Consider the following 24046-nt stretch of genomic DNA (forward strand, 5'->3'; position numbering starts at 1 on the left):
CGAATTTAAATATGAACTAAAGGAATCCTGTATGTAAAACGAAAATTTTTTATTTCGTTTTTTTGTTTATTTTCGGTACCAAGAAAGTTTAGTTAATAAAATTTTACATTTGCAGAACAATTTACAAATATGTTCGATTGGAGCTCTATTTGAAAAAGAAAGAGGTACAAGATGGATGAAACATGTTACAGTAAATTTCAGCCGGCACCGCAAAAGCCGATTTGCTATTAGGAATTTGCGGCATTTGTAAGCAGACGAAATAAGAAAGGCAGAAAAGATTGAGAAGAATGCGAGTTAAATGTCTTTACCTTACCATAACACACAAAAATAAACCATAACCCAACAAAAGCTTCAATAATACTTAAAAAATTTAGTGTTTTTGGCACCCTGGGCTGGAAAAAAGGTACTGGCCTTTAAAGCAAAACGCCGGAAAGAAATAGATGAATGTATATAATTGCTCTGCAGGTCTTAAATTGCAGGGAAATTGAGCGACGGCACATAGTATCCTATACGCCTGCAATAAACAAAAACGATTTGCACAACTTCAAGCAAAACTGGACCCTGCCGGCACACATATTCCTATGAGGCTAAAATAATGCCTTTTAACTGCAAGGCCATATATTCCTATGAGGGTAAAATAATGCCTTTCAACTGCCAAAAAATAGTTAAACGCCGAAGTGGTAAACTATATGCCGATATTTGGTTTACGAAAACAGAGAAGCAGAAGACTCATTATAGTTTGGATGGATTTACTCTATTACGAAATTGGGAAGGCAAGAGATTATCGGCAACACTGTTAATGATTTTACCTTCAACAGAAACTCACCTAACATTCGTGTTTCGTAAGCCTTTCATTGGAAGATATTGAGAGCAAGTCAATGTGCGGACGTGCACTAATCCTGTTAAAGTTCTATTACAGTAACAGTAAAAGCTAGCGCAGCGAGGTTAAAGCAAAGCGTAATTACAACAGCCAAATTTTATGATCAATAAGTGAGTAAAAGTGATCCTATCAATGAACCGATCTAAGAACTACTCAATCTTGATAGCGGCGAAAAGGTTTTCAAAGTTCCTGCTGTGGGTGGACCGCAACTTTAGATCCCGGTTTCGTATGGTTTTTTACATAAAAACAGTGATAAATGCTTTTATTTATAATTTTGTGTATTTCGATATTAATTATGTTTTTATCAAACTGCCGCTTAGTCCATAATCATATGGCGATCGCTACCGGGTATAATTAAAATAGTAGATAAGACATAATGCAAGGAAAGAGAAAAGTTGCCGACTGTTTAAAATAGAATAAGGTATTTTTTACGCGACTAAATATAAGCAATTGCCCGCGCGCCAATTCATCGTTCAATACATTTTACGTATAAAGCAACGTGGCGCCGCATTTGTTTTTTCCTTTTCCCAGCATAAAGTTTGCATTATATTTCATTTCATTCAATCGCTTATTACATCGGGACCTTAAGTTTGTGTGGGATGCAGTTGTATCCTTACAATGACCGTGATTATCAATTGATTTATAAATGTTGTTGTTGTTGTTGTAGCGATAAGGTTACTCCCCGAAACCTTTGGGGAGTGTTATCGATGTGATGGTCCTTTCCCGGATACAGATTCGGTACACTCCGGTAAGACAGCACCGGTGCTTCTTACCGCTGAAAATCTTTTAACTTTGCTACGAACATGCGATTTCAGCTTTATGTCAATTTCCGGAGTAGAAACTAAAACTAAAGCCCTAAACGAAGTTTTAACTGTGGCTATGCAAGCACTGACTTATATAAAGAGGACCCAAATACAGATAAGAAATAAGTGGTACGACCGAGAATTAACAAACCTGCATAAAAGAAAAATAGAATCTTATAAAACCGCTCGAAATACTGGATTTTGGGACGAATATAACGTCATTAAGAAAATATATAAAAGAACCATAATTTATAAAAAAAAAAAATACATGGAAGATAGAGTAAATCATAACAATGGCGATATGAAACGTATGTGGAAGTGTCTAAAAGACCTCGTCGAGCTTAATGATGTTAAAAAACATATCACTAAAATTGTAATTAACGGTGAATGCCTGGAAAATGAATATGATATAGCTAATGCCCTAAATAACTTTTTTATACAAAGTATTGTTGAAATTAATGATAGCATCGAAGAAATTGTAAATGGGGATGAAATAAGCGCAAATCATAGTAATCCATTTGAAACATTTAAATTTACTGACATTGTAGTGGACGATATTATTATTATCACAAAATCACTTAAAAACAAATATGGCGGCGACAAGCTTTTATCGGAGGGTGTCGTTAAAGATGCCATGACATATACTGCTAATTTCTACAAAGACATAATTAACGAATCCTTAAACAGCGGTATTGTACCTAGTTACTGGAAAATTTCAACAATAATACCTGTTGAAAAAGTAAAAAATACAATGAAACCCGAGGAACTACGTCCAATTAACACGTTACCTACAGATGAAAAAATTATGGAGACAGTGGTGAAGGATCAACTTGTGGCATACTTAGAGAAGCACAATGTGATTATCCCAGAACAATCGGGATTCAGGAAGAGCCATTCATGTGAAACAGCGTTAAATATGGTAATTGCAGATTGGAAAGAAGACATGGCGGACAAAAAATTTACGGTGTCTGTCTTCTTGGATTTAAAACGGGCTTTTGAAACTGTCGATAGATCTGAGCTATTGGACGTTATGTTTAAAATTGGTATAAGAGGAAAGGCTTTGGAATGGTTCCGGAGTTATTTGGGTGACAGAAAACAGAGAACGATAATTGGAAAGGAGGTTTCATCAGTGGTGGATGTTAACATTGGTTTACCACAAGGCTCGGTCTTGGCGCCAATATTGTTTACATTGTATATCAATGATATCAAAAGATGCTTAAAATATTGTAAAATACGTCTATTTGCGGATGATGCATTGCTTATCATAAGTGAAAAATATGCAGAATGTGCCATGCTGAAAGTACAAGAAGACCTGGACTCGCTATACAAATGGTTATGCCTTAGAAAACTGAAATTAAATGTCGAAAAAACTAAGTTCATGATATTTTGTAAAAACACTAATATCATAAGTAACAATAGTTTAAATAATATTACGCTGAAGGTAAAAAACATGGAAATCCGAAGAATAGAAAAAATTAAGTATTTAGGAGTTTTGATTGATGATAATCTAAATTTTGGAGAGCATGTAACTTATCTGGAAAGGAAAATTGCACAGAAAATAGGCTTCATGTATAGAACATGTAAACATATCAGTCAAAGTCATAAAATATTGGTATATCGTTCAATTATTGAACCACACTTTATTTATTGTCCTACTATTCTGCTATTAAGTAATGATATATATATTAAGAAACTTCAAATACAGCAAAACAAGGCAATGCGATTTATTTTAAAATGTCCTCCAAGAACGCCAAAAATTGTAATGCTCAATAGATTAAACTGGCTTAGTATTAAACAGTCAGTTAGTTATTTCACATTGAAATTTATACACCAACTTAGGTTAGGAATGTTACCGAATTACCTGAGTAGTAAAATACATTATAATCATGAAATCCACAATTATGGAACAAGAAATTGCAATAATATAAGACTGCCTAGAATAAGAACTGAGTTCGCCAAAAGGTCTCTTGAATATTTAGGGTATAAAATGTATAATGAGTTACCTTCTGATTTGAAAGACTGTGAAAATATTAGTAAGTTCAAAGAAAAATTGTTTTTATATTGTACGTCACTAAATGTGACATGAGTATTTATGTTTTATCTCTTATTTTAACCTAAACTAGGTCTTAAAGACCGTAATAATAAATAAATAAATAAATAAAAAATAAAGTGCTGGCCTGACCATCTCGGGAACGATTTATATGGCCACATTAAACCTTCATTAATTTATAAATCGAGGGAAACATCTAGTTAACTAGAGAGCATCTATAACAATGTTAAGGGTATTATGAGAAATGTGATGAAATTAATCACACGTTTCTTGTAGGTGTGTACCAACAAAAGACACAATATTGACTATGTCAAATAAGGTTTCGGTAATGATTCTTATGAAACACCCTAGAAGGCAATCGTATATATGCTGATAGTCCAGGTAAGGTTAGGCTTAAATATAGCCCTGTGAGAAATTAATGCATTATTTATAATGTGCAAGAGTGGTCAAAATTGATGTGGGGGTTATATATAATTGAGAGACTCTCCGCATCACTGGGAAATTGTAAACGCAGCTGAACACGAATATTGTGGACACATCCATATGTTCGTCAGTAGGTATATTTCACTGTCAGCATATGCAAATGTCTACGGACTTGTGTAGAGACAAACAGTGATAAACGAAGAAGCCGATTGATAATGCCAGAAGTAAATCTGCCTATAAATGTATATACATATAAACTTATTTAAATTTGTGCCTTTTATTATCACTAGTACATGGAGTTTTGTTGTTGGAGCTAAAATTAAGTAGCTTGCACTTCAAGTGAATGAACATGAGTAGAAAACCCGAATTAAAAATTTCAGAATAAGATTACTGATACGCAACAGAATGCATAGACGATACTAGGATGCATACATATGTATTTAAAAAACAATGTACATATAAAAATTGTTGGAAAGCTAGAATAGGGCAAGGGCAATTAAATGAGCACAAAAATATTTACATGTGCGCAGAACTTAATCATTGAAGCTATAAGATGATGATATTATTGAAATTGAGATCAAGGAACTTTTTCAATAACAAAATGTATGCCACTCTTCTTAAGAAGGTTGGAAACGACGCGTTTTGGGATTAGAATGAAATTAGCTTTAACAATAGCTTCAAGCCGCACGAAAAATTTACCCCAAGCATCAAAATTGGTGCGCTTAAATTCTAGTTGCTTAACTGCAGTTTAAGCTCGGTTTGAAAAAACCGGGTCTTTACGTTCTTTTCAAAGTTATAAGCTTTTCAAATCCTATGGTGGGAAAGGTGCACTCCTTCTTCTGTTCTATGTCTTAACGATACAACTTTCATGATTTTCACATATATTTTGACAGGATTCTGAACGTTCCTATCCAAACTTCCAGAGGTTGCGCTTGCGATAAACTGATCATGCTGCTCAAGAATGTCTTTCGAAGTTAGTGCTGAATATAGTACTACCCTCCTGTTTCAAATAAACATTAAAAAGACAACTGGTTTCTTAATTCCTTAGACGGTAGTTGGTAGTTTTTTTTTATCGAGTATAAATTTATAAAAGCAAAACAGACCCAGGGGTTTTAGAATATACTAGCGGCATGTATGCCTGTCGAAAGAGGCAACTAAAATAACCAAATGATTCCAGGTGGTGAAAAGCGCTACCCTTTCAAAGGGTTGCCGGTGTTATGAGGCTCTGTCGGCCACAAGCTCCTCATGGAAGTATTGGGTGGGGAAGGAATGGCATAGTAGGTTGAATGTGGTCATATTAAATCATTATGGAGATGGTCGGCTGTACCTTAATGGTGCTTGTTACCAGAACGTACTCGATCTATATCCGACAAAGGACCATCAACATGGATAACACTACCCAAAACCTTCAGGGAGTGCTTTTATCGCTATCATTCAGGCTTATACATTAAGGTAGTTCTACCAACATTCATTCTATTTATTTATGTTTGTTAACATAAGTTTTTAAAACGGTACCAAGAACAGAGCAAATTAAATTACAACAGACAGATGCACCGGCGGTGACCAATACAAGTCAAAGCATTGGCCCACTCACATCCAATGCCCCCATCTTCATTGAGTAAAACAAATACACAAAGTAGTAAAAAGGTAAGAAGATAAAAATATGTGGAATGACAGATTAAGCACAAAGTGAGTATAAAAAACGCAGCAGCTGGGTGGCCCGGCCAGTTTGTGCTCGGCCAAAAGTATAATATCTTGCGAAATGTTATTAGTTGCAGTTAGGTCGAGAATTTTTTGAAAACTGAAAATTTCATATAATAGAGATGGAGTACCTACTTTGTCAATTAAAGATAGATACAGGAACAAATCCAACCAGCCAACATATTCGCAAGTACACCAAATATCAGCCACAACGGGAAAGAAACTAAGAATAGTCGCCACACAACTTTACCATGTCTATGAAAATTCTCTGTACCACCAAGGATCGAATACACACATATTCGATAAGAAAATACAAAAGAAAACACCAGGAAAAAGAAGCTACTTGATGGAAACAAAGAAGCTGTAGCTGCACCGCTGTCTGCGACGTTTTTTTTTTTTTAATAAACAACGGCGTCGTCCGAAATCTAGCAACAAAAAACGGAACGGGAATTGTGAAAACAAGGAGTGAGAAAGCACCCAAATATTTTCGTGAATATTATTCATATCACCTTTCATATTCTTAAAATTAAATAATTACTTGTTTTTTCTGTATCCAAATGCTCCAATTTTGTGCTGCTTTATATAAAATTGTAGATTTCCACAAGTTTTTATTGTTATTTCGTATATGATTTTTATTCACACAGCACTTTGATATTGTTTGCGTTGGGGTTTTGCATTTTTTTGTATGCATCTATTTCCGCTCTTCGCATAGCTTAATTTTCTGTATACCTTTGCACATTATTCTCTAAATTACATTTGAATTACATGCATTTCACTGCAAATGTGTTTTCTTATGTTCACTTTTTTTTAGTATGTTCTTGTTTAATAGCTTTGTTAAATAAAATCAGGAAATTAATTTCTGTGCACGATTTGATGCCAATTACGGCCGCAAAATTTTTAATGCAACTTGACGAACGAGCGAAAAAAACGGACTGAAAGCAGAAAATCATAAAATTCCAAGCAGCGGAATCGGAATGCTTGCCAATTGGATTATTAACTTCTTTTAGTTGGCAACGCGAGTAAGTGATCACCAAACAGTGGCGCCACCTTATTTCATTGGAAGGGCCTTCACATGAAAAGCGTCAATTTCGCACGTATTTTCTTTGATAAAGCGTTGAAAAATATTTAAAATAAAAAAGAAGTTTTTTTTATTGTTTTGATATTTTAATTCGTCTATGAAAAGTTTTTTAAAATATTATACTAAATAGGTGGTATCACCCGGAAATTTGTTGTCAGAAAGGTGATGCCAAGCTGCAAAAAAAGCAAATTAGCTGTGTTTCAGTTAAGGCCCGAACAATAAAAATAACCTATTTGACGATCCTCATACAAACACATGCAGTCAACTCATCTGTTAGCGCATAAAGCTGCAGTTGACTGCATGTGTTTGTATGCGGATCGTCAAATAGGTTATTCATATTTATTTATTATTACGGCTGTTTAGGCCTCAAACTTAAATACCAAATAAAATTCATTATTAAAATCACTTGGTTCTATTGAATATGCTGTCGGAATGCCATGTGATTCCGATCAGCATATTTACTAGGATTATAAAGGGACGAGTCTAGGAGCACTCATTTAAGGGAGGCTGGAAAGGACGCGTTTCCAATCTCCCTGTTCTAGCTTTTGTTTGGCCTTATTTTATTTTATTATGAGTGGTATCTCAAAGTGATGAGCAATGTTTATTAGAAGGTTGGAAAGAACGTGTTTCTAATCCTGTCCCGAATCACGCTGAAAGGACGTTGTGTACCATCAACGCAGCAACTGTCGGTCTGAGACTGCGATTTCGAGGTTTCGTGCGATCCATTTTTGGTAAATCATTCGGCAGCTTAAAGGGCCCATTACTGATACTTAGCATAGACCTGACTTGACTTGAGAGCTGTCACTTACAGTTCTGTTAAATGAACATTGCATGTTACTGATTACTCAAAACTTAGCAACACTTAACTTGACTTAGAAGTCTGTTGAATTTTGATTTTCTATGTAAGTTCTAAGTGACGTTTACATTTTGAGATGCCATATTTGTTTGTTTCCATTTCATTTTGACATTTTGTCATACAAATTGACATTTATTGATTATGATGCCAGACTGTATGCTCTAAGTGTAGTATAATCGTGGCTAAGTTGCCAAGTTTAAGCCAAGTCAAGTCAAGTCTATGCTAAGGATCAGTAATGGGCCCCTAAGGCTTAGCTGGTTTTTCATTCCCCCTCATGTGTCCGTACATGAAAAATTAAAAATAAGGACAATTAAAACTTGTTTACCTTAGCAGGCCTTTAATAATCCCCACAAATCACAAAACAAAATTCATGTAAACATTAGATCAGCTGTTTTGATGACGTAGGCATTGACAATTTTTATTTATCCGCGCTTTAATATACATATATTTGGTGTTATTTGTTTTAATTAAATAACAATATTAATACTGTGTTGGATGTAACAACAAAAACAAGAAAATCAGTGAAAACAAATGGAGATTTTCCATTTTCCGAAGGATGCAGCTGTACTAGTAGTGGCTATGAAATGCCTTCCCATTCCAGTCAAAAGGACTTTCTGCTCAATAATTTGACATAAATTTTCAAACCTTCAGTGGATTAACAGTATTTAATTCTGTGTTGGCGGCCATCGTGGTGTGATGGTAGCATGCTCCGCCTACCACACCAAATGCCCTGGGTTCACATCCCGGCAAAGCAACATCAAAATTTTAGAAACAAGTTTTTCAATTAGAAGAAAATTTATCTAAGCGGGGTTTGGCAAGCACGCCGAGTGTATTTCTGCCATGAAAAGCTCTCAGTGAACCTCATCTGCCTCGCAGCTGCCGTTCGGAGGCGGCATAAAACAAGTAGGCCCGTCCCGCCAATTTTTAGGAAAAATTAAAAAGGAGCACGACGCAAATTGGAAGAGAAGCTCGGACTAAAATCTCTTCGGAGGTTATCGCGCCTTACATTTATTTATTTATTTAATGCTGTGTTCAGAAGATTACTCAGTTTTTACCAAAAGAAATAATTTTCCTTAATTTTTGAACAAAAGTACTTCATAAATTATCTCACACACTTCACTATAATAGTAAGAAAAAAAGTTGTGTATAAAACATTAATTAAAAATTTTAAAGAACTGCTAAATAGCTGGATAAAACGTTGAGCGATTTTAGCGAAATAATATCTACTCGGAAATTTGACATAATGTTCCAACCGTAGAGTGGGTCAAAAATACTCAAGTACACTCATGAAATTGTTGCGCAGGAAATTAATACTGCTAAACTTCAGCATGCATTATACTCAGTTGCAACTGAAATGAGTATTTCCATTTAATCTCAGTGCTATTTTCCACTTCTATGACCGAAAAGTTAGTGTGTCCACGATTCATCGCAACCGATTCAGCTATAGGTTATGCCAATGACCAACAAAGGTTCGTGTCTCCGCTATTAAGCGCAATCCGTTTTTTTGTGAGTTATTTAACCACTGCCGCGAGTCTTCAAAAATTGTCAATAGATGCGTCCCCTAAACATCATCCAATAAGCGTTTTTTTGCCCGCAAATGTAGCTGTACAAACATGTAAAAATATACACGGCTAATGTAATCTTAGGCCCGGTTTTTCAGTACAAGTTCAACTCAGTTTGTCAGTTAAACTACGCTTAAACTTATTCTGCAATTTTCCTGTCTACTTTAACTGAACTTTAAGCTAAGCTTAAGCGGCCGATCTGCCAGGTTTAAACTCTAGAAAACCTATCAGTTATTTGCGTTGGTACGAAATGGCGTCGAATATACCCAACAAACATTTGGGCTTGAGTACCATTAGAGCTCATGTTGATAACTACTAACACGCTATTACTTAAGTTGAAACAATGTAATTAACAACATGTGGTTCTCTAACAGGACTCAAATGTAAGATTGTTTTGATATTGATGTACGATCTTCGGTGTAGTAGGCGGAGCACGCTACCATCACACCACGGCTGCTGCCTATATAATTTATTCTTAATTAATTACGCCTCATTACTGCTATCAGCCAGGTGTTTATTTCTCACAATAAACAGCTATTGGTTTTGGTAGTAACTCCTTGGAGATTTTCTTCAACTCCACCTCAACTCGATATATAATGTAAGATATCAACTGGAGAAATGCGTTGAATATTCATTTGAGAACTGTACATTTCTCAAAATCTCTCGAAATTGTTCATTATTATTATCTACCGGACATAGTCTTCACAGATATGTAACAACTTAGATAAAAATTATCGAAATAGAAATATATATGGTAACAATGTATAATTACAATGACATTGTAACAAAAATTTTTGTAAAAAATTCGCGGCTTAAATAAATACACATGTACAAACATTTATATATTAATAGGAATACTGGAATATATTAATTGAAAAGAAAGTAATCAATAGTATCAACCTTAAAATGTTCTTTACATGAGTTAAAATCGGCATGATAGCTGTTCATTATGCATGCGTTTCTCCGAGTGAATGTGATTATATTATTTTTATTATATATTATTACACTTGGAGAAGTTCAAGAAAAGACCGTTACTATTACACCATTTTATCAATTCCAAGATGTCTTGCTGTAGCTCTATGCAATCGCTAATGTGTTTAACTCTGTAATAAAGTTTTAGATCATCGGCGTACATCAAGCAACTACAAAATTTAAAACATTGGCCGATGTCATTTATAAATAAAGAAAAAAGTAAAGGGCCCATATGACTACCTTGTGGTACTTCTGATGTAACGATTATAGGCTTGGAGAGTATGCTGCTAATCTTTACTATTAATTTCCTGTTTTGGAGATACGACTCAAGCCAACTTAGAGCGTTGGAGTGGATTCCGAGTTTCTCGAGTTTATTAAGTAAAATATTATGATTGAGACTGTCGAAAGCTTTTACGAAATCAGTGTACAGAGTGTCCACTTGTTCGCCGTCCTCAATCGCATTAACCACAAAATTAACAAATATTGTGAGACTTGTGCTGATGGATCTCCCTGGTTAAAAACCATGCTGTTGAGGGATAATATAGTTTTTAAAAACTTCAAATAGCTGGTCATTTACAATTTGGTCCAGTAGCTTTGGGATAATGGATAGCTTAGCAATGGGTCGATAGTTGTCTACTTTGTTTCGAGGGCCAACTTATAAATTGGCTATACGAATGCCACTTTCTATTCGCCAAGGAAATTACCACATTCAAGGGACTTGTTAAAGATTTTAGTAAGAGGCGAATAATGTGAAACCGCAAAATTCTTTAAGAACTAGGGTGGCAGAAGATCGTATCCAGCTCCCTTAGATACATCAAGGTTCATAAGGGACTCCAGGACTTCTTCCTCTGTAACCCTGAACTGACCAATATTACCAGACTTCACTACGGCAGATATATCTCGTGACGTACTAACTGTCCGGAGCTTGTTAAATACCTACCCGAAGAAGTCCGCAAAGAGCTCTCATGCTTCCTGAGTTGAGGAAGCAGCTTTGCCTCCAAACTCCATTGATTTCGGCATACCGTTATATTTTCGTTTTGAGTTAACAAAAACCCAAAAAGACTTCGGGTTGGCTTTTATGTTAGTCTCAAGCGAATTAATATATTTATCATGAAGGAACTTGGATAGGTATTCAAATTTCTTCCTGCACTCAGCAAATAATGTTTCGTCGTCAGCAGAGCCAGTTTCCTTAAATTTTTTATGCGCTTTGTTTCGTTGGTTTTTTAACCTCAAAAGTTCTTTTTTGTATGATGGGAGATTGAAAGATCTCTTTTTTCTGTGGGCTGGGACGTATAAGTTAAGGATTTCTTCTACTACGCTCTTGAACTTCATATACATATTTGATAAGTCTAATTGCTCAAAGATTAAATTCCAATCAATGGAGTCGAAAAATGCATTCAGAGCCGTAAAATTTGCCACATAAAAATTGAAGTAGTCCTCGGGTTCAGTGGAGCAATTATCATATTTATAGAATGAGAACTGGATAGATATTTCTTTGTGATGAACCGATTCAAGGTGAGTGGCATATCACACTTATAAATATCACAGGATATATCATTGTTTATAAAAATTAGATCTAACACTCTGTTTAAATCATTTCCAATGTCGTTAATTTGAGGTAGGTTAAAGGAGTACAATGTATCACAAAGTAAGTCCTCGACATCCTTTTTAGATGTAAAGGGGGTTAAAAAGCCGTCATCAGGATCTCTCACCCATTGAATAGAAGCCATATTAAAGTCACCCAACATACAGGGCGTTTGGTGAGGTAATAGAATAATAAAGCTGATATTATCGATATGTAACTTGTACATTCCATAATTGTTATTTGGTGGGATGTAACTAGCAATAAAGAAAATTTCATTTATACTATCAAGGAACGTTTCTCCTATATTTACAGAAATACAAATTTGCTCAATATTGGCATCATTAACGTGTAGTTGCACTTCACGACTTGCCAGATAAGATGCTACAGCCACCAAAATACCGCCCCCTTTTGTTACTCCTGGTTGCAGTATTCTGTCTTTTCGATAGACATTATAAAAACGATCAAAAAGCTCTGATGATAAAAAATCTGCAGTTAGCCAAGTTTCCACGAGTATGATGACATCATCGCTGCCAATTGAAATAGCTCATTTGTTTTTTTATGCAGACCACCACTATTGTGATAATATATTGTAAGCTTTGGATTTGTGATAGGCGCATCACTCACTGTCGAGACAAACTTTTGAAAAAACTCAAACTGTCGGATTTTGACATTTGATGGCCACAGCCCGAGTCCATAATTTTTACTCTATCTGAGGAGGGAACTCCAATTTTGAAGTTTACTTTACTTACTGTCTCTATCGCTACATATTTTTTATTAATATATAGCATGATATAGAATTTTCTTTGATGCAAGTAGGTGTTGCTATATACGTAGTGATGTCAGTAGTTTCTACGGACGGTTTTAAGGATCCTACATGAAACCATTCCAGACGAGCAGCGACATCAAGCTCACAACTTGTGCTTGTACCAACAACAACTTTATGTGCATTATTGGTGTTAGCGGCAGTAGAATTATTTTCAAAAGCATTGGCATTGGTATTAGCAGTGGCAGATTTACCACGAGCACACTCGCTGGTGGTAGCGGATGGTGACGAAGCGACAGACGCAAATGAAGGAGTGATAGGGGGATTCAAGGGGTTGTGTAGCGCAATATATAGCTTCTCCAACCCAATTGTCAACCTCACCTTCGAGCAGCGAATCCCGTTTCACTAACAGACGAGGCTCTGGCGACCCCAAGCTCCTCATGGAACTTGGGGGTGGGGAGGGAGGGATGGCCTGAAGGTTCAATGTGGTCATATAAATCGTTCCCGAGATGGTCGGGCCAGCACCTTAATGGTGCTGTGTTACTGGAGCGTATCGGATCTGTATCCGACAAAGGACCATCACATCGATAACACTCCCCAAAGCCTTCGGGGAGTAACCTAATCGCTACAACAACAACAACAACAAGGAGTGATAGGTGCAGCGGGAGCCGTTGTTGTTAAAGACGATGTATTATTATCAACTCGAGAACTATCTGGTTTAAGAATAATTAAATAATGATGTTGGATATCACTTCCGGAACTAGATATATATTTTTCCAGAGAATTTTTGTTTTCCACGTTTGTTGGGTAAACAAAATCTAGCCGTTGCCGTATCTACAAATTATCTAGATAATATAAAAACCAAGGTTACCTACAATACAGCATACCCCAAAGGCGGCCCTAAACTGTGACCGAAAAACTACTCAGTAGTTTAACTGGAGTTTAAATTTGACTAAATTTGAAGTAAGCTTAGTTTAAGCTTAGCTTATCCAACAACTGATCAACCGGGCCTTAGAAAGATAAAAAGTAACAGAAAATATATTTTTTTAAAAGCCGGCACCACTATTTCTTACTCGTTATGTCATTGGTAAAAAAATCAGCTGGTTCCTGATTTTTCTTGTTGACATTTTGAATGTATTTGTTATTCTGTAATAAAAATTTAAGAATTGGGTAAAGTTACTGGTGATAATGCTTCTTAAAGAAATAATTAGGCAAGGCCAAAGTCAGGTTCGGCGTATTTCGTCCGCAACAGCAGCAATAACTCGTATTCATCGTTCAGTTTATTGTCGCATGTATCCAACAGTAGTAGTGCAACCTGATGGCTCAACCATCAAGATACGCTATCATGAACCAAGACAAATAATCAAGGTTGGACAAAAACAATAATTTTTAAAAAGTTAATAAAAATTTTATAACCGAATCTGTTATCTATCTTGTAGTTGCCATTAGATCTAAGCACGTTGAGCGAAGCGGAAAGGAAAGCACGCTTAGAAGCGCGTAAACCACGCAAAAAGGTTAAGGTAATGGAGGAAGTAGAGGATACATACAATGCAAAGAAATACATGAAATATATTAAGAAAAAATAAATTTGCAATACAGAAACTCTAAATTCCATGTAACTGTAGTGTTTTTCGCATAAGACCAATCGCCTTTTTTGAGATTTTACGTTTACATAGAACTGCTATGATGAGGGTGTCAAATTCAACAAAGACGCGCCCACCAAAAAGTTCAGAAGGGAACTTCGGGTTGACGGAAGCTCGTCTGCTAAATTGGTATACGCATACTTTTTTATTATAGTTTAAAGCTAAGTAAATCGATTTGGATGAGATGTCATGATTGAAGCAATCAAAAGTAAACTTTCTCGACTAACAAAAGACGCTCGGAACCTTGTGAGCGGCAGGTTTATGAAGACTTGACCTCCCTTGTTGTTAACGTTAGTTATTACAAGGGAAAGATCCGTGACTGGTTACAAAACAGCCAAAACCTCTTAGGTCGCTAAGCGCCAATTTGCTATGATGACCATATTTTTGTGCCTGTAAGCTAGTACACTATTACCCACTGATATTAGGCAAAGGATTCGTATTTTTTTTTCTTAATATTTAATTCATTATGTCATTTAAACAATAGGGTAATCAATTTATATACACTTTACTTACATTTAATACTAAGTCTAGTTAATTACTATTAAACCAAAATATCTTGTCGTTTTTATTAAGTTACATTTTATTTTGCATAGTATTACTTAACGAAGGTACATATAAACAAGATTTAGCTAAACATGATGTATCACCATTTTGGTTATATAGTTGCAGGCCAAAGTTTGTCTCAGAGAAGTGTTGTGTTTTCAGTAAAAGCTCCACATAGACGCACTTCTTTATCCTTTACTATTGCTCGTAAAAATTGTGGGCCAACTTCGATTTCGTCTCGCAATCTTAAAACATATTCTTTAATTATCAAATTGTTCTGTAATTCGTTATCTATACTTAGACTAATTAATTCGTTTTCATTGCACTCAGTATCTTTTTCATTTCCTCTTTTCGCAGAGCTTCTAATGCTGCAGCAGTTATTATTTTTTATCATTTCACTAAATTTTTGTTTTATTTTAACTAAAGAATTACTATTTTTAGAACTGATCAACAGCTCGAAGCATTTAAATTGATACAACTGTGTCTCCAATAATTCAAGCTTTGCAATTATATGCTCAGGACTCGGAGTTTTCTCTTTGAAACTTATATCATGCTGTCCAATTATTTGAACATCACGCGATAAATAACATACATCAGCAAGCAAAGCTTCTATTTGGCTTTCAAATACATCTAACACGTCATAAGTTTCCAAAATATCTTTAAACTTGAGTACCGCCGCGTGCAGCACAGATATTAAGCAGAGCTCATAGATTTCACCAATGGTACGGGTTTCCAAATACGTTAAAATTTTAATAGCTTCTGTGGTTTCGTCGAATAAACGTTTCTGTTTGCTAGCAGGAACTGGTTGTGCTTCTTGCCAAACGGTCTGCCAGGTATTACCAGGCACTTGCATGCGAGCACTCAGTTTTCCTGAATGTGGGTGCTCTGCGTCTTCTTCCCAATCTTTGGGACTGTACCAACGTATAAAATCTTCCAACTTGGCTTTTGGATTAGCTGCTTTAAAAGCCTCCATATCTGAGAGTAAGGGAGAGCACATCAGTTGCATATTGTGTTCTGATCCCGAACCCAATTTTATCATTGCCTCTGCATCTGCTAGCAATTCGTCTTCTGTTTTCGGAACAGGATCTTGAGTTTTAGGAATAAAAAGCGGTTCATTCCAATCTAATAATATAAGATCACCCATACGTTTATCACGTCCCTCAGGTGCGTACTCTGCACAGTCATAGAACTCATCTTCATCGTCGTCTAATGTTTGAGTGAAAACATCATCAAAATTATCAGTCGACTCAGTATCATACGATTGATTGCCATATTTACGATACTTTGAACGTTCAATGCAATAATTCAGCATTTGTAATTTTTGATTTAACAAACAAGTGCGTGTGTCGGGAAATCCAGTAGCAACTCCCGGGATAGAAAGTCTTACACTCCATATAAATCGAAGTTCTCTTATGAATGATACCCAGATTTGTGCCACTCCATTTTTACCTCCAAAGTGGGCATTGCATGTTGCTAGAAGACAACATAAACGACTGGACAAAGAGTCAAATGGTGATGATTTTATTCGATGAGGGTCAAATTGTTCGGATGACTGCTGTCCTTCGCTTGTGTGTTGTTTAATGTCAGGATACAAATCTGGAAACAAATATGCTAAAAATTCCCTTAATTCAGCTTCATTGAGTGGTCCTGATATTTTCCTGCGTGTATTTAAAATATCAGAATCATTTTTGGGACGATAGTGATAATCTGTTATATGCTGCAAGGCATTTGCAATATGACCATCTTCAGCATTTTCATTTAAACTGCTGCCAACGAATGACCCTAAACGATCTTTACACTGATACAATTTTGAAAAATCTTTTAAACAAGTGGATAAGTAAGAAACCGCGTGAACTTTTTGGCACATGCTGCAATTCGACGATTTATTAGGCACAAACTCTGTGTGTAGTGGTGAATCTATGACGTTCTCTGATGTGTCTATCCAATTGCAAACAACAAATAATTCTGTAGCAGCATCAGGAAAATATCCACAAGGTAATGCAATAAATTTTGTGGTTTTTAAATATTCCTTTTCAAATTTAACTTGACCATTTTTCAGTAATGGCTTGAGAAACGGCACATTCATTGCTAATTGAACCTGTAGTGTTTGTAGTGTGTATGTATGCCGCACGGAAACTGTGATTGCCTGGGTACAATTCACAGGTAGCTTCTCTTTGAATATTGCAAGCAATCCAGATAAATATCGACATTCAGTGGGGGATTGCTTAAGGGCAACCAAATCGAAATTAGTTCGAAGCGTAGCATGCATACCTACTCCAAGGAATAGGTTATATTTTGCATCATATATTTGTATAAAAATTGGCACTGTTGGATAATATTCTGCAGCGACGACAGTTACTGAACTTAATAAATAGCAAAATTCAGAGGGGTTGGAAAAGTATTGATTATTTGATTCATGTGGAGATATGACAACAAAACGTTGCAATCCAAACGCACACGAAATAGTATGCAATTTGTTGCTATATCCAAAAATTAGTGGAGGACCGAAAGTGTTTTTAGGTGCCATCATATCCTTATACATTGAATTGATCATGACACTAGTTGAATGCTTTGTTTTGCTAGTCTCTGGTTTAATGGTAAAAAAATAATCAATTGATACTTTTGCATTGTGCAATACCAGTGTTTCTCTTTTTACGTCAAAAACACAGTTGAACACATCAGTGCCATCGTCCTCTGCACAGACATCATCATTGATACAGAGTTTTTGGAATGCTTCTTCAAGTTGGGCATTGAATATTTCCCAATCGGAAGCGGCGCTAAAATCTTGTCTATAAAATCCACTTTCATCAATCTCTTCAGCCATTTTTTTAATAACTTGTTTTTTTAGGATAGCTGATTTAATAATGTGGAAAAAATAAACTTGTAAATATTTTTGTTTTTCTTTAGTATTGCGTGAGATTGGATGTGATTCATTGGTGATATTGCCAGATGAAATCAGTATCTTGGGTTTTCACGCTGAAATTGTGGGGAATGGCGAGCTAGATGTGTTGAATGGCAAATGGACATCGTGAAATGTTTTTGTTCGTGATGCGCCCAGCCGCATCAGAAACGATATAATATAGAGACATTGCATAGACGAAAAATCGTGTGAGGCAAGCTTCACAAAATTCTAGCAGGTCACATTCACCACTTACCACAGCAGAATTTGTTAAACTACCACAGTCTGTATTTGTTATTTAACAATTATTTGTACACTTTTTATTCAGCTAATGTGTTCAGAATTTTAACTTTTACTCTCTAAAACTCCAAACAGTGTATTTCTGTGCTTAAATTATGTTAAAAATTGTGTTAAAGTTTTTGGCGTGGTGAAAGCGACCTACTAGAATTTTGTTACGCTCCGCTGCTTTCCACCGAAGTTCGCGCATGCAATATCTTTATATTCAAAATTTTGTGGCCGCATATTATTCGCCTTTTACGCAATGTAGTACAACATTTTCAACGCATGGCGAATCCATACTAGGTGGTGGCAAAGCGAATTCAACCAATTCGCCGTACAGAAGAATGTCAAGTCAAAAGAAAATTTTCATTGATTTCGATTAACTGACATGTTGCAGTACAAGGCGTTGTATGGAAAATTATCAAGAAGAAGCAATCAGCTGATGGGATAACACCACCTGTAATGAATTCGCCTTGTTTTCAACGCTAACAGAGCTGTCAAGTGTCAAAGTAACAATTACACAATGTGAACAACATGAAAGTATGACACAAAAGCTGCAGACATTGGTGCGTTATCGGTAACCGTATCGGTAACCTTATAACAGCTGATTCGACCCACAAATCACACACAGAAGATTGCGCATTCACGAGTTCAAAATTGCTTCGTTCGGCGCATCTACGTCACACTTGACTGCTTGAGCGAATGAAAGAAACAGAGAAAAAAACAAGAGCTAAAGGAAAATGACGTAAAAATTGCCCATAAAAAACAGCTGATCTTTTGTTTACATGCGCAATCTTGTGTGTGTGATTTGTGGATTCGACCAACCTTATGGGAATCAATGTAATCGATTATTGATGACATATCGTAACGCTAAGGTCGTAACCGTATCGTAGCCAACCAATTGGTTTTTGGTTTTCCGCCATATCCATAACCTAAAAATATTTGAGTTGGTGAATTTAATAACTTTTTTTAAATTTTAGGGCCAAATTAAACTTCCTTAACCCCAACGCCATAGTTGTAACCATACCCATATCCATAACCATCTCCAATGTGATCGATTAATGGTGCCTTAACCAAAAAATTGTGAAAATTTAATAAAAATGAAGAAAACGTAAAAAATTACAAACATATTCCACAAAAAATAAGTCTCTTAGTCATAACGTATCCAAAACAATGAATACAATCCAAAAAAAAGTTTGTAAATTCAACAGCTCAAATATTTTTAGGTTATGGATATGGCGAGAAACCAAAGACCAATTTGCTATGGTATGGTTATGGCGTTAGCGTTATGGTATGGCACCATTAATCGATTACATTGATTTCCACAGGGTAGGTTCGATCAGCTGTTTTATTTGGTTATGGCTTTATGGTTATAAGTCACCATTAATTGGCCTTTTATTCATTGTTCTGGATACGTTATGACTAAGATACTTTTTTGTGGAATATGTTCGTAATTTTTTGCGTTTTCTTAATTGTTATGAAATTTTCACGATTTTTGCGTTAAAGCACCATTAATCGATCACAATGTATCGTACAGGGTTAAACTGGAGTCATTGGTGCCGTATGTCTTATCGCTGTATCCGTATCCCTAACGTAATCAGCTGTTTATCGTTACGACGGTAAACCAAAACCCAATTGGTTGGCTACGATACGGTTACGACCTTAGCGGCACCAATAATCGGTTGCATTGATTCTCATAAGGTTGGTCGAATCAGCTGTTAAAAGGTTACCGATACGGTTAACGATAAAGCACCAATGTCTCCAGATTTACGTTAGGGATACGACTACAGCGATACGACAAACGGCACTAATGACTCCGCCATAGTGTAATGATAGAAGGTGGAGGAAGATTTGACAACTGCATGGTTCAATTATGTACAGGTTAGCTCATCTCATCAGCTGATTTTATTTATGTCATTGCATGGTCGAAGGGATTGTCAAAAGGAGATGGCAAACTCAAAATGAAACCAACACATTGGCAACATTTTACTTACACATACAAAAACTGCTAAGTTTTATGTTTCCATTCCATACCATTCGCACCAACGCCAATACACAGATTTTGACAATTTGAACCGACATATTTTGTTGCTTTACAGATGAGCCAACTTGTATATAGTTGAACCATGGACAACTGCCATATCGAACGCCCTTAGCTCCAGTGAGCTCCAGGTTGTATTTTGGAACTACACGAGAAAGGGGAATAAAAGATGGCCCCTTTTTGAAATAGTACTTAAATTCATACTTTTTAAATAATCATAAAATACAGAAAGGAGTGTACGTAGCTTGATTATTGAGCAATTTTATCATAAAAATTATGAAATGAAGATCGCTTTATTAAGTTTTGAGACGTTTTCAACTTATAAACTTCTTGTGAACGCATCAATTTTGTTGGTAGTATTGAGGTTTTGGCTTTAGTCTTGATCCCTATCACCCTTCAAAAAACGCGAGTACTCTATAAATAATGTAAGGAATACTCCTTTGGGAGTATAGGACTGCTCCAAATCTAATCTGTATTCATACAAAAAATGTGCTCCAATTAACATTGCGATGTCCTAGGAGAGGAGTAGGTGATCCCACTCTCGCTTTGTTTGTGAGTATTCCATAGAGTACATACGTGAGAATACTTTCCAAAGTACTTTCACTGTAGTACTCCATGGAGCACCAACAGAGGATCATATGCCAAAGTACTAAAGAGGAATTGTGTCGGAAAAAATTTTCGAAGTGAATTTAATTTAAAATGAAAGTAAATGAAGAGGGGCAATACAACTTTTATATTTTATACTACGAATATTCCTATGTTATTTAGCATTTGCGTGAATAAAGAAACTAATATCACTAATATAATACGCATACGCATAAGTGAATAAAGAAACTAATATAATATGTATACATAAAACCAGTGCGCTGTTGCATTTTATCAGAGTTTTCAAGGTAAAATTTTATTATTAGTTATTTGCATGCAATATTTTACTTTTGGCAACTCTGTTCGATCGTCATCGTGTCGTGATCACTGTCGTTGAAAAACGAGCAATGATCGGCTGATGGTGGTCCGCAAACGCATTGCAAAGGAATATTGTTAGAGTACCCAACATGAAGAAAATGGAACACGTAATCCAACAATTTTTGCAGGGGAGGATAATTCTAAGCAAAGCGGAGTGGCAGCAATCTTGCACATTTTATTCGTCTGCTTTTAACTAATCGCCGCTTTAGAAACCAATTCGCTGTAAACTGACGTTCGTTGTCAACCATCGGTCTGTCAAGTTGGTGAGTTCTTAATTTGCAAAAAACTTTAGAATTTTATTGATTTATAGTAAAATAACTGGTAATAAACATCTTATTATACTGAAAAATAAAGATTATAAAATACATGATATTGTTGTTTGATAATCGTTCGCAACATAAATTTTATATTGCTACTGGTGAAGAAGTGCCCTTTTTCCATAGGCACAAATTACATAATATGGACTGTTAACCATTTGCTTATTGGTTTCTTCATATTCTAAGGGTTTAGATCTTAACCACGTTTTACAGATATTATGGTTGTGAAGTAATTTAATGGAATTTTCTTTACTTTTCTTTACAGATATATATTTCATAAACCATTTGCAGTAATTAAAATGGCTTCACGTCGCATTGCACAGTCGCGTGTCAACTGGTCTGCTCTTGCGGAACGTGTGCCACCGAATCAGAAAGCTAACTTTGCTGCATTCAAAACTAAGTCGGACACCTACTTGCGTAGTGTTTTGGCTAATCCCGAAAATCCACCACAGATTAACTGGTCCCATTATAAGCAATTGATTCCTGTTGCCGGAATGGTGGATACTTTTCAAAAACAGTATGAGGCACTTAAGATACCTTATCCAACGGAAAATGTTACTCCACAAGTAGAAGCTCAACTAAAAGAAACCCAGAGTGACATCGAAACATTTAAGAAAAATTCGCAGGCACGCATTGCTGAGTTTCAGAAGAGTATTGAACATCTGAAGAGTTTGTTGCCATATGAACAAATGACAATGGAAGACTTCCGCGATGCACATCCAGAACTAGCTCTGGATCCTATTAATCGTCCAACATTCTGGCCTCATGACGCTGAAGAGCAACGTGATATCAAGGACCGACCACAAGGTGATCATTAAACGGTCGCGCTCCAATCGTAGTCATAAAAGAAACCGTAAAAACTTAATGTAAAATTAAAAAAAAAACGATTGTATAGATTCTTGAATAAAATATGTTACATCAAAAGTCTAGGAAACGAATCATCCTGAAATTGGTTATGCATACCATCTTTTTACGAAAATGAGCTTCAAATGATGAGAATTAAAATCTGCGATAGGGTACGCAATCTTTGTTATGGCAATATTAATACTAACGTCCTAACGACAGTCATATGTTATGACGATATGGAATACGACGACCGTGACGACGTGCCTTGACGACGCTTCCCACTGTAGCCGGTTATATGTCCCGGAGCGACTCGGGAATTCTCAACCAAGGGCTGTAATTTCAGTGTAACGCAATTTAATTCGTTGCGTCATCCTCCAAGCAGATCCTTGCAGCGTGGCTGCTTCATGTTGTCCTGCTTCGGGCAAGTGTTGAACCCAACCCGGTCCAGAGAAATGGTTTTGATTAGGGCTGGGAGTTTCATCCGGATTTTTCAATTATCCGGATTAACCGTATGTTCGAAGATTCGGATAGCTATGCAGAAAATCCTGCTATCCGGCTATATAAACGAAAAATTCCGGTTATTCGTGTATGCGGATACGCGTTTAACCGGATAGTCTTTACAATCGTGTCTCAGGAAAACAGCGATCCCACGACCATGGATATAATCCTAAATTATAATAAGAGTGACACAAGGGAGGAATACGAAGCTTGGCGCTACGTGTTCTAGGAGCAAATAAACCACAATCTCAGCGCCAGAAATTGGTGGCAAGGTCATTAAACATTTTTGTCATTCTTTGGAAACTCGAACTCCCACACGCATATGTTTTAATCGGATAATGATCCCGGCACTTATTTTCTTACAGAAGAATAAGAATAGTTCAGAATCAAATAAGATGCTTCTGTTAAATGAAAGAATATGGTACATCAGTTTGTTGCTTGCACTGGATATCCGAAAAAAGAGTTATTAACCGGATCTTCATTAATCCGGAAAACCGTATAGTTTCACGAACGAATATTAACCGGATATCCATGCTACCCGGATGTGTGTCGACGGATAGTCCGGATGGATATCCGGATACTCCAATCCCTAGTTTTGATGCGTGTGCCGAAAACGAATCGTTTTAGGATGGCTGCATCCATGAGAGTGTTGTGGGGTAGATCCCAACATTCGTAGGGCCCCGTCATTTCTTTAAGACTTTTGTGGCTTCTTGTTGTTCACCACGTCACGGCGTCTTGAAGTCTGCGTGTCGTAAGAGGCGTCTAAAATACCAAATAGGTTCAAGGGGTTGTGTATCGCAACCCTCTGTATAGGTTGTCAGCGCAATATATAGCTTCTCCAACCCAACTGTCAACCTCACCTATCTATAGTGAATCCTGTATCATTAACAACCGAGGCTCTGGCGACCCAAAACTCCTCATGGGTCTAGGGGGTGGGAGGGCGGTATGGCCTAGAAGGTCGCATGTGGTCATAACAAATCGTTCCTGAGATGGTCGGGCTTGGTACCGGAACGTACCGGATCTACATCCGGCGAAGGACCATCAACATCGAAAACTCTCTCCAAGGCCTTCGGGGAGTGCCCTTATCGCTACCACAACCATACCAAAAACAAAAAGTCTGCGCCTCCCCCTACTTTTAAGCAACTCCGCTGCTCAGCAAACCACAAAAAATATCCGCTACTGCTCGCACTCTACCAGCTCACACCAGTCTCCTTAGTATGGGCAGAAGCAATGCCGAGCACCCCCTCGCCTCTTTACGGCACCAGCACACGAGTAGGTCAGGGACACATACTCTAACACCCTGTGTTCCTGCCTTGGGCGATGCTGTTTTCCTAGATGTCCTGG

General features: G+C 36.5%; 4 protein-coding genes across 6 annotated transcripts in view; 2 read left to right on the top strand and 2 right to left on the bottom strand.

Annotated features, from left to right (window-relative positions):
- The window catches only part of cdi (center divider), a 302230-nt gene extending 295428 nt beyond the window's left edge, over positions 1-6802 (bottom strand). The window contains exon 1 of the mRNA XM_067762801.1: positions 6396-6802. The gene's annotated coding sequence lies outside the window, so the exon portion shown is untranslated. The remainder of the gene's footprint in view (positions 1-6395) is intronic.
- Positions 6803-13767: 6965 nt separating this feature from the next.
- Positions 13768-14292, top strand: mRpL55 (mitochondrial ribosomal protein L55). The gene is made up of 2 exons (XM_067762804.1): positions 13768-14041; positions 14113-14292. The coding sequence occupies exons 1-2, from the start codon at positions 13862-13864 to the stop codon at positions 14257-14259; spliced, it is 327 nt and encodes a 108-aa protein (XP_067618905.1). The 5' UTR covers positions 13768-13861; the 3' UTR covers positions 14260-14292.
- Positions 14293-14872: 580 nt separating this feature from the next.
- On the bottom strand, positions 14873-17787 carry Rab3GAP1 (RAB3 GTPase activating protein subunit 1). Of its 2 annotated transcripts, XM_067762803.1 has the most exons (2): positions 15157-17787; positions 14873-15104 (listed from the first exon to the last, which is right to left on the bottom strand). In XM_067762803.1, exons 1-2 carry the CDS (start codon positions 17681-17683, stop codon positions 15058-15060), a joined length of 2574 nt encoding a protein of 857 aa, XP_067618904.1. In that variant the 5' UTR covers positions 17684-17787; the 3' UTR covers positions 14873-15057. The 2 variants fall into 2 exon arrangements, with proteins under 2 accessions (XP_067618904.1, XP_067618903.1); XM_067762802.1 differs by having other exon boundaries at positions 14873-17787.
- Positions 17788-21175: 3388 nt separating this feature from the next.
- Positions 21176-22307, top strand: ATPsynD (ATP synthase, subunit D). Of its 2 annotated transcripts, none has more exons than XM_067774618.1 (2): positions 21176-21304; positions 21624-22307. In XM_067774618.1, exon 2 carries the CDS (start codon positions 21658-21660, stop codon positions 22174-22176), a length of 519 nt encoding a protein of 172 aa, XP_067630719.1. In that variant the 5' UTR covers positions 21176-21304; positions 21624-21657; the 3' UTR covers positions 22177-22307. The 2 variants fall into 2 exon arrangements, with proteins under 2 accessions (XP_067630719.1, XP_067630709.1); XM_067774608.1 differs by having other exon boundaries at positions 21296-21362.
- The last annotated feature ends 1739 nt before the right edge of the window (positions 22308-24046 follow it).

The sequence above is a fragment of the Eurosta solidaginis genome, chromosome 1 (assembly GCF_040869045.1).
Source record: "Eurosta solidaginis isolate ZX-2024a chromosome 1, ASM4086904v1, whole genome shotgun sequence".
In the NCBI taxonomy this organism is placed as follows: Eukaryota; Metazoa; Arthropoda; class Insecta; order Diptera; family Tephritidae; genus Eurosta; species Eurosta solidaginis.

Excerpts from the sequence above, each read along its gene's own strand:
- mRpL55 (XM_067762804.1), top strand. The coding sequence starts at position 13,862 with ATGCTTCTTAAAGAAATAATTAGGCAAGGCCAAAGTCAGGTTCGGCGT. Across the intron at positions 14,042-14,112 it reads AACCAAGACAAATAATCAAG|TTGCCATTAGATCTAAGCAC; the intron begins GTTGGACAAAAA and ends TCTATCTTGTAG.
- Rab3GAP1 (XM_067762802.1), bottom strand. The coding sequence starts at position 17,683 with ATGGCTGAAGAGATTGATGAAAGTGGATTTTATAGACAAGATTTTAGC.
- ATPsynD (XM_067774618.1), top strand. The coding sequence starts at position 21,658 with ATGGCTTCACGTCGCATTGCACAGTCGCGTGTCAACTGGTCTGCTCTT.